The 11,340-nt window shown below is 28.6% G+C and overlaps 1 protein-coding gene across 2 annotated transcripts; it reads right to left on the minus strand.

The window, feature by feature from the left end:
* Positions 1 to 330: 330 nt before the first annotated feature.
* On the minus strand, positions 331 to 8,871 carry LOC127071066 (glutamate receptor ionotropic, delta-2-like). 2 transcript variants are annotated; one of them, XM_051009910.1, is made up of 13 exons: positions 8,400 to 8,871; positions 7,852 to 8,339; positions 7,427 to 7,756; positions 7,177 to 7,342; positions 6,887 to 7,095; positions 6,660 to 6,749; positions 5,872 to 6,035; positions 3,342 to 5,813; positions 1,862 to 2,071; positions 1,347 to 1,674; positions 1,076 to 1,262; positions 814 to 868; positions 331 to 539 (listed from the first exon to the last, which is right to left on the minus strand). In XM_051009910.1, the coding sequence occupies exons 1-8, from the start codon at positions 8,578 to 8,580 to the stop codon at positions 5,426 to 5,428; spliced, it is 2,016 nt and encodes a 671-aa protein (XP_050865867.1). In that variant the 5' UTR covers positions 8,581 to 8,871; the 3' UTR covers positions 331 to 539; positions 814 to 868; positions 1,076 to 1,262; positions 1,347 to 1,674; positions 1,862 to 2,071; positions 3,342 to 5,425. The 2 variants fall into 2 exon arrangements, with proteins under 2 accessions (XP_050865867.1, XP_050865868.1); XM_051009911.1 differs by lacking the exons at positions 331 to 539; positions 814 to 868; positions 1,076 to 1,262; ... (1 more) ...; positions 1,862 to 2,071; positions 3,342 to 5,813 and having other exon boundaries at positions 5,893 to 6,035; positions 6,602 to 6,749; positions 8,400 to 8,870.
* Positions 8,872 to 11,340: the final 2,469 nt, after the last annotated feature.

The following is an 11,340-nucleotide window of genomic DNA, read 5'->3' on the forward strand; positions in this document are numbered from 1 at the left end:
CATCTTTATTATTTCCCTGGTTTTATGTAATATTTCTAATAATTTTTTTCTTTTTTACATAAGATGCTGATGACTTAATCGTCGAAATACGATGTACCATGGACTTATCCTTCCTTTTATGAACGAAAATATATTTTTCTATGATCAGAATAAAAGTACTCAAAATGATACCAATTAAGAAGAAGGAAATAAGAGGTATAACGTTGATTAGACGAATCAGTTGATGCTTAACCATATCAATGGATTTCTTTTTAAATGACGTATCTTTTAAACGATTCATCATATCATTGTCTATAAATTTCTGCAACCTAGAATGAGTTAGTGTTTTAACATACGATAAATAAAAATTTATATTATTATATTTTTGTATTTTTATTGAAAATTGATGAGGTCAGTAAATAGATTGTGTTTAGATAAAATCAATAAATTTTTTACATATCTTATTTCAATACGAACCATGTTGCATGACCTTTTCAAATTTTCTACAACTGAACTGGTCACTCATATAGAGTGCGTTTCTTATTCTCGCAAACCTATAACTTAATAATGTATATTAATACTAAAATTAAATATACGATGCAATGAAACTACATGATAAATATTTGGAAATGGATTTCTCTTGTGTAGAGAAGAAAAATATAGGTTCTACCAACGTTGGTCGGAAAACTTTTAATTTTTGAGATATAGAACTTTCAAATATGATCTTTAATTCTATAAATATTTTACTGCATCTTTATATATATATATATATATATATATATATATATATATATATATATATATAAGCATAAAATAATGTTGTATTGTACTCACTGTGAACTTATTATAAAAAATTGTACCACGAAAGACGGAAGTTGACAAGTACCGTCTGTAACGAAAGTCTCTAATGAATTAAATGGTAAAACATGGATTACAGATGTCAAAAAGCTTATCAAAGCAGCTAAATAGCCAAAAGACGATAACGAAAAGAGATATAGAAAAATATGCTATTCGTAAGGAAGATTTATGAGAGAAATCTACAACAAAGGAACACTTCAAGTAAATATATTTATTAGAAGAATAAAATGAAACGCACATCAAGAAACATTGAGACAACCAGAAAGTCCCAGTCGGGAAAATATACTCCAAATCTCCAAGCAATTATTGATCAATAAATATCCTATTTTTCGATTGATTCCACTTTTTATTTTGCATAAAACCAGGAAGATCGATGAAACAATTAATATTCCAAACACAGCAGTCCAAACGGAATGAGTAAATGTCTATAAAAATAATAATTTTTAAATATATAAAGATTAACGCACGATACAGATAAAAATACAAAATTGGACTGCAAATTATCGTACTAAAAGATGAGTTGACCATTGAATCGCTAAATTTGTTGGTTCTCGAATAACGAGAATATTCTTGTACTTGAAAACAGGATGCGTGAAATCGACGGCATTATTTTTGTCATTACTAATAATAAAATTTGAAACAGAAATGTCAGCACGTCCAGCATATAATTCCGTAATTCCTCCAGACCAAGTCTTTTCTTCTGCATTACACTTTCCATATTCTTTTACTACTGAGACAACAATGAAACTAAAATTCAGTTTGACAAAGTTTTCTCAATATTCTACCGAATATTCCGTCTAATTCGCCATCCTTGTTTATATTTGATAATAGTGAGGTCTGAAAAAGAAATAGAAGAAAGAAACTAATAAAAATGAAATTTTTGAAGTGGCAAATAGGACATACTATCTTATTCGCTAACCTTGTTTATACTTTTGAATGCTAAATCTTGAAGAAAAAAAAGGAGAAGGAAAGGAAAAAATAGACAAATTTTGTTAAAATAAAAGAAAGGTGAGATATATCTTACCTTAACTCTAATAGCTCTTATGATTAAACCCTATGAATTATATCTTCTTTCATAATGGAAATCCGAAACTATTTTAGTGATTCCTCTCTCTAAACTCCAAGTAGCTGATCTCCATTTGATTCGTATCGATCGAGTACCATTCTTGTATAATATTTTCCGTTCCACAACGGACTATCATTTCGTAGTTGAATTTTAAATGAAATATATTACCTGGCGGATTGTGACAATAATCAGTACTATTTTCCTTGTTAATAAATATCACTTAGCAGATGACATGTCGAAGCTACTTGTTGCTAAAGAGAATTCATTAATCACGTTGAAATTAGAGATTCGTACAATGTAATACGGTCGTACAATTTGTCCTAAGTAGTACGATGATTCGTACAATTGTGAAAAGTATACATTTTTACTTGCAATCCCATCACGAGAAAATGCCCTTATATATTATATTAATTTAAACATTAACGTTGTCATTTCCATTTCTGGAAGGAAGATGCAGGAAAATAAGAAGGGAGAAAATGAAAATAAATATAATAAAAATATAAGAAACAAGATGGAAAGTTTTTTTTATCTTTTATCGATTTGGCATATAAAGATACTACAGATTTCTGCCTGTATATTTTATAAATATCCATGATGAAAGCAGTTTGTTCGTTGCCGATAGAATGAAATTCGTATGAACTTGTGATTTTCGGTAGAAAAAGAAGAAGAGGAAGTATCTTCAATTGCACAACCAACGCCATTTTTTTTGTCTGCCGATTAAATAATTTTAGCACTTCTTTTTAATTTGAACAAATCGACAACTATTATAGAAAAATTGTTTATCCGACAGTGAAAGAATACCACACGGGAGTAAATTTTTAAAACAATGGAAAGGATTATTAGCACATCAATATTGTGATTATTTTATAGATCAAAAGTCACGCGATGTTTGTATGCATATTTGCACGGATAAAATGATTGTATCTTTCTTGGTGTACATTTATTATTCATCGATTAGTAATCATTCTTTCTATTTACCTCTTTTATTGCTTCATTATCATTTTTGATGTACGAGTGCATCTATCCACAAATACGCATTGATACGAACAGAAGAGAAAATATGAAAAATAATGAACACTTCCACAACTTCTTTTTTTGTTTATGTGATCTAAATGACTAATTACCGACGATGAAACTAATAGAGTAAATTACAAGTTTTAAATCAGACTGCATAGATATCCATAATTCTTAAATATCCGACAAAGAAACGAACCAAAAAATGCACACGACTTAAATTATTAATTTAAATTATAAATGTAACGAAAATAATACCAGAGATTGAGTTGCAAGGCATATTTAGCATTGAATCGTTTGACTCTGTTATTATGTATTGAGAGGAATAGCTATAACCTTTCAAAGTAGTAATAATAGCTTTCAGAGATAACAGAGCAAAAAGAAATGATTTATTTACCATATTTACTATATTTCATATGCATACCTTTTAATATAATTTGTAACAAACGAAATTCAGCCGACGTTAATAAGCTTATGTTTAAATTAAGAAAGTTTTACGTTAAGAAATGCAACTACAATAAATTTTATGGTAGAAATTGTGAAACTATTTTGTGTGTTGAATTTATAGGTAAATCAACCCATACACGTTATTTCTATGGATCTACCCGAAAATGACGTCGCGCAATTAAAATCGAGCGTGGCATGGTTGAGTTAATTGGATGGAATGATCAAATAACGAACAAAGTCAAAAAAAGATTAACGTATAACATTGAACTAAGAAGGCATGAGCTACAAAAATGAATTTTGAATTGAGAGCGACATAATCGAATGTGATGCCTAAATATATAAGGATAGCCAAAAATACCATTTATTTCAAATGCTTTTTGAAATGTGTACATGGTGACAATAGTGATACTGGAATTCTATCAGTTTGAAACAAACGAACTCTCGATATTTCCTGAATGGATTAATCTTTTTCTATTGCAGCAAAGTTAGTACGTTTACAAGTTTGTTAAAATATATTATACAGATAAATACGTTGTCATTAATCAGTTATTCTTAAATTTATATAATTAAAAAATTTTTTTATTTATATAATTAAAATTTATATAATCTTAAATTTATATAATTTTAAAATTCTTAAATTTATATAGTTTTAAAATTAATGGGTCAAACCGACTTCATTGGCTCTTAGTGTTAAGGTCATCATAGGTTACCTTAACGAAAAGGTCTCCTTTCATTCGGTTCAGTACCAATCTAAATTAAGGAAGATAAAATTACATTTTACAAAACAGTTGATGTTCTCTTTTGATGTAATTTAGTATCATGTAATATTAGAATTTTTAATGGATCTATTGGAGATAGATTATAAGAGAATCGCAATTTTTTAGGCTTATAATTTTCATTGCCATATGAAACAAATGATATTGGATTATTCCATGATGACGGAATATCATTTCCCTAGTAGCATTCATAAAAATCGTACGTCATGGATTTTCTTTGAATACTTTTAACCGGCCATAGTATCTTCTGTGCATTGATCGAACAATTTACTGTTGACTTATTTCCCTCTAGTTCAATTCGAAGATATTCTTTTTCATAATATAGCCATGTTTACTGTTTTGTAATATTACTTTTTCGATAGAAATGTTTTTGCTTACTTCACCTCTTCGTATTGCAGTCTTCTTCTTATTATCAAAAAAAGATTGATGAATTGTTATATCTTGAAAGTAATTGATAAGGGTTATCGTTAAATGTGGTAACCACTGCTTAATATTTCATTTGAACTTTAAATGTTGAATCAATTATATTTGGACCTGTAACTTTCTGAGAATTTTCAAACTTATTCTAACAAATATTAAAAGGGAACAAATCGATGATATAGACTATTGTGCATCAATAATAGATAAATAAAATTACTGCAGAAGTGTATGAGGAAAGTATATAAAAATTTCACTGCTGAGACCATAATTCTTTAGACAATAGAAGGAATTATATTGATACGTAGCTGAATATATATTATATACTAAAGTGACAAACAATCAAATCTTTAGATTGATGCATTTGTACCTTCATAATTTCGATTCGGTTATTACATTCCAAGCTACCCTCTTATAAATATATGTAAACAATATATTCTAGTTAATCCTCAAGCGCGATCGCGAACTTATCGTTAAAGATTATTTATAGTGATTAAGAATGTTTATATATAGTTAATATATAATTATATATTGTTAATGTATAATATGCATATATAATATATACAAATATATAATATATATATAATATATACTGAAATAAATCTGCGTCTACATATGTATGTGTGCTACGAGTTCATTTATTGAGATTGCTACTATTGGAAATTTGACACGCTTGTACAATCAAATTGACTTCTGTTAAATAGAAAATTAAGTTTATTGAAAATTTTGAGTAAAAGAAATTCAATTATGTATACTGCTTAATAACGATTCATACATAACAGATGATAAAAAATAATCAGAAAGTTCTGCTTCAATTTCGAAATGTATTAAGTAATGAGAACCTTAAATATACATAAATGTATTCCTATTATATTAGAAAATTATAGTCAGGATATAAAAATCCATCAGAGTGAACATTATAGTTGTTAGATGTAAACCGTATGCGTGCACATTTCCGATCTGCGTAATTTACTGCAAAATTTCTAATACTTTTCTTCCTCTTTACATAAAATACTGAGGACTTAATAGATAGGATGCGATCTTTCATGGAAATATTCTTTTCTTTACGAACGAAAATACACTTTTCTATGATTAGAATACAAATACTCGAAAAGATACCAATTGAGAAGAAGAGAATAAGAGAGATAACGCTGATTAGGGGAACCGGTTGATGTTTGATCATAAGATTGGATTTCATTTGAAATGACGTATCCTTTAACCGATTCATCATACCATTGTCGATAAATTTCTGCAACCTGAAACGAGCTAGTGCTATAACGTACATTAAATAAAATCAGATTGTTGTATTCTTACTGGAAATTAATGACGTCGGTGAATGGATTGTATTTAGATAAAATCATAGCAAAATTGCTTATATATCCTATTTCTATAGCAACAACATTGCATGGTATTTTTAAATTTTCTATATTGTTTACTTGGTCAGTCGTGTAGAGTGCTAGCTTTCGATTTTTACAAATCTGTAATTCAATAATGGATATTAATACTAAAATTATATACAGAGCGTAATGAAATTACGCGGCAAATTTTCAAAAATGAATTATATATAGAGAAGAAAAAAATAGGTTCTACCAACACGGTTCCAAAAATGGTTAATTGTTAAATTATTAGATTATAAAATAGAATCTTACAGTTAGTGATCTCCAATCATCATTACTTTCCTTTGGAATCAAATCTGAGACACAAGTTACATTTTGTTCAAATATTCAACGAAATCTGATCAATTTTTTGTTGTACTTAATATTCAACAATTCCATATTCGCAATCATACGTATTTTGTTCGGAAATCAATAGAACCATAAAGTCAAATTCATATTCAAGCAGGAGGTGGACATTTTAAATATTTCATATAAAAAAATGTCAACAGTGTCCATCATAATTCCAGAAAGTAAATATTAGAGTACTACAAAATTCTGTTTCAAATCTTATAAATCAAAACTAAAATATCCGTACTCATATTTATAGAGTCTGTTTTTTCTTCTCCATATGTGAGGAATTCATTCCACGAATTTTGTTATCCAATTACTTGACACATAGTATAAATGGAGTGTATTTAATATTTGTTTCATAATACTTTATCGTACTCTTTTAAATCCTTCATATTCTGAAATGGGTAATTCTTCATCTTTTAGCATCAACTTCATTATCTTTCTTGCAAATGGATGTTTCGAATTCTATAAGTAAATATATTCCTTCGTTTCTTTATACTTATTTTTTTATACATATATATACATATATATACATATATATACATATATATACATATATATATATATATATATATATACAATGATGTATGTATCATACTTACTGCAAACCTATCATAATAAGCAGTACCGCGAGGAATAGCAAGTTGATATGTACCGTCTGCAACGAAGCCTTCTAATGAATCAAATGGTAAAACGTAATTTACAGACGTCAAAAAGCTTATTAAAGCAGCTGAATAGGCGGCCCAAAATACGATAATCGAAAGAAATATTGAAAAGTATACTATTCGTAAGGAAGATTTATGAGGAAAATCTATAGCAAAAGAATAGTTTGAGGAAATATATCTATTAAAAGAAAGATATGAAACGTAAATCAAGAAACATTGAAACAAACTAGGAAGTCCTTGCTGGCAAAATATACCCCAAATTTCCAGTAAATTATCGATCAGTAAGTATCCTATTTTGTTATCGGATCCACTTTTTATTTTGAGTAAGACTAGGAAGATGGCTGAAGCAATTAATACTCCCAACACAGCAATCCAAACAGAAAGAGTAAAAGTCTATAAAAATAACAATTTTTTAATTTATAAAGATTAATGCACGAAGAGGAGAGGAATAAAAAATTTGATAACAAGTAATCGTACTAAAAAGTGAGACGACCATTGAATCGCTAAATTTTCTGGTTGTCGAATAACGAGAATGTTTTTCGAGGTCAAAAGAGGAATCGTGTAATCAACAGCATTCAATCTATCATTGTTAATTATAAAATCTGAAATACAAATGTCAGCACGTCCAGTATATAATTCTGCCATTCCTCCAGACCATGTCTTTTCATCTGGATTCCATCTTCCATATTCTTTTACTTCTGAGACAATGTTGAAACTAAAATTCAGAGTATCACAAAGTTCTCTTAATATTTTACCGAACATACCGTCTATTTCGCCATTTTTATTTTTAATTATGTATGGTGAATCCTAAAGAAGAAATGAAACAAAGAAAGAAAAAATAAAATCAAATTTTGTTAAAGAAAAGGAAAAACAGACTATAGTCTATTAAGAAAATATTTTACCTTAACTATAACAGCTCTCATGATTAAACCCTGTAAATTAGATCTTCTTTCGTAAAGAAAATCTGATACTATTTTAGTGATTCCTTTATCTAAGCTCCAAGTTGCTACATCCTTGATCTCGATTTGGTTCGTATCGATCGAATACCATTCCCGTATAATATTTTCCGTACCACAACGGACCAACATTTCTGAATTGAATGTCAAATGAAATATATTACCTGGTGGATTGTGACAATAATCGAAAAAATGTTCCTTGTAAATGAATACCACTATCCACACAGCTGAAGACATATCAAAAGTACTCGTTGCTAAAGAGAACTCATTAATCGCGTTGTGATTCGAGATCACTGCTACGTAATATGGTCGTACAATTTGTTTTAAGTACTTCAACGATTTGTGCAGTTCAGAAAATTTCAAATTCGCAGTTGGTATACCTTCTCGAGAAAGTGCATGCCTCCATTTTAACATTATCGTTGTCATTTCCATTTCTAAGAGAAAGGAAAACAAATATAGTAGAAATTACAAAGAGAAAACGTTAACATCGTTACCTCTTATCGTTTCGGCGTTTAAAAATATTACAGATTTCGGTCTATATAATTTGCAAATATCTATGATGAAAGCAGTTTGTTCGTCGTCGATAGAATGAAATTCGTAAGAACTTGCGATCTTCGGTAGAGAAAGAAGAAAAGGAAGTATCTTCAATTGCACAACCAACACCATTTTTTTCATCTGTCGATTAAGTAATTTTAATGCTTCTTTACGAATCAACAACTACTAGAAAATGAGAAAATTTCTATCCGATAGCGGAAAAAGACCATACGAGACTGAATTTTTAAATTATTGAAAGGATTATTGTCACTTCGTTTATTATGATTCTCGTGCAAATCGGACGTCACGCGATGTTCGTGTCCTTATTTGTGTGAAAAAAATGATTTTATCTTTGCTGGCATAGATTTATTATCAATCGATTAATAAAGGTTTTTTTTTCATTTGCCTCTTTTGTTTGTTTATTTTCTGTGATGTAGGAATACACTCATACACAAATACGTATTGATATGTATCAATATGCACACTTATATTCGTTATTCTTTACACATATACACATTTGCATATTCATATATATATATATATATATATATATATATATATATGTCCTATATATATATAGGACAATGAAATGTTAATAGAAATTTTTTAAATCTCATTTCGATTGAAATAATTTAATAGGAATTCCAATCGATAGATTCGAGATAAGTACTTAACCAAATAATTTACGACTACGACATGTTTCAACACATATATATGAATGTCGTTTAATATGTAGTACCCTTTTACCTGTAGAATAAAATAGAATGTGCCTATAGAAAATCATACGAGATAAAATTTTTAAACTATTGAAAGCATTATTATCATCATCATTATCGTTTATTATGATTGTTGCAAATATCGGAAGTCACGCGATGTTCGTGTGCATATTAGCACGGAAAAAACAATTTTATATTTGCTGGTATACATTTATTATCGATCGATTAGTAAACGTTCTCTCCATTTGTCTCTTTTATTGCTTCATTATTATCTTTAATACATGAGTGCACCCATCCACAAATAAGCACTGAAACGTGTATGCTTATCTATATTTGTATCCATTTTCTTAACACACATACACACACATATGTATACATATATGTTACACATTTATATTACTGTACATGGGACAGTCACCTGTTACAAGAAATTCTTAAAATCTCATTTTCAATGAAATAGTTTGATAAACAAAAAATCAAAACCATTATAAATAATGTGCCATTATAAATAATAACCATTGTAAATAAAATGATGGGAAAGAACACGTTTTAAAAAATATATGTGAACGTCGTCTAATAAGTAATTCCCGTAAGTCAATAGAATCTGTATTGAAATGGAATATGTTTATTAGATCTCATTTAGCTATATTCATGCGTCGACATAAATCAACAATTCTTAAACTTTATTAGTTTGAGGGTTAATTTGATATTATATCGATATTGCTGGAGCTCTAACTATTAACATTGTATTTTCCGAGAATAATTGAAATCAGAAAATGTCATTCATATGAGCTATTTTTCTTCTCTGGTCCACACTATAATTACAGAAAATGTAAAATTATTAACTATATTGTTTTCCAAATTTTTACAGATCACGTCCCAGCTTAACGCCTGGAAAACTTTGATGCTCTCTCTTTCTTACAGTTTAAAGAAAAATAAAAGTAACTTAAACTATTTTACATTCGTTGATTTAAAAAAAGAACTTGCGGTCAAGGACGTAAGTCCATACTATAGGTACACAGTACTAACGATGGGATGTCCGCTGTTCCTTTTAATTATTCATAGTTTCGCATTTGTCATCGAATGCACTGATCCTATATAATAAAATGTAAGAGGAGAGAAAATATGGAGAATAATAAACACTTCCATGAGCTCCTTCTATCTTTACGTGAATTACATGTCAAATTGATGGAGAATAAGATGAAAATAATACAGTACATTATATTGATTAAAAAACAATATATAGATATACGTATATTCTTGAATATCAGATGAAGAAATGGACAAAGAACTTCAATGTAGTGTTACAATGTATATTTAGCATCAAATAACTCGATCTTGTTGTTACTAATTGGAAGAAATATCTTTTCGAAGTAGTGATAACAGCTTTCCAGATAACAAGGAACAAAAAGGTGATTTATTTACTATATTCCATCGGATGTATGGCTTTCGATGTGATTTGTGGCAAACTGATTCCAGCAAATCTATATGAACTTACGTCCAAATTAAAGAATTTTTAGACGTTTACATCGTTAGAAATTGCAAACTATAGTGAAGTCCATAAGAAATTAATAAAATGACGTTCATAATTTAAGTATCTATTCCAATTTTAGTGATTATCTAAAAATAACATTGTGAAACAAATTTGTAAGTTCGATTAGTAAATTAACAGTCCATACATGCTTGTCAAAAATAAAAATTGTAGATTTCAATTAGACGATATACGTTACATTTATAGACCTACTCACGAAAGACGTCGCACAGTTACAATCGAGCGTGACATGATTAGTTAACCGAATCGAATGATCGTATAATATATAAAGTCAAAAAGGGATGAACGTATAAAATTCAGGTCTCTAAAAACGCATGAGCTACAAAAATGAATTCTGAACTGAGAGCTACGTAATCAAATGCAATGCCTAAAAATATAAGCACAACCAATGATATCATTTGTTTCAGATGCGTCTTGAAATGTATACATGAACACAGTAGCGATCGATTTAGAATAATGAATCTCGTAATATTCCTGAGTAGATCGATATTCTTCGATTGCAACAAATGTATTAATATATTTACAAGTTTATTAAAACATATCATATAGATAAAAACCTTATCATTAATTATTCTTGAATTTATATTAAAAGAAAATTTATATTAAAGAATTATTGAATATATTATATTTGAT

The sequence above is a fragment of the Vespula vulgaris genome, chromosome 20, assembly GCF_905475345.1.
Source record: "Vespula vulgaris chromosome 20, iyVesVulg1.1, whole genome shotgun sequence".
Taxonomy (NCBI): Eukaryota; Metazoa; Arthropoda; class Insecta; order Hymenoptera; family Vespidae; genus Vespula; species Vespula vulgaris.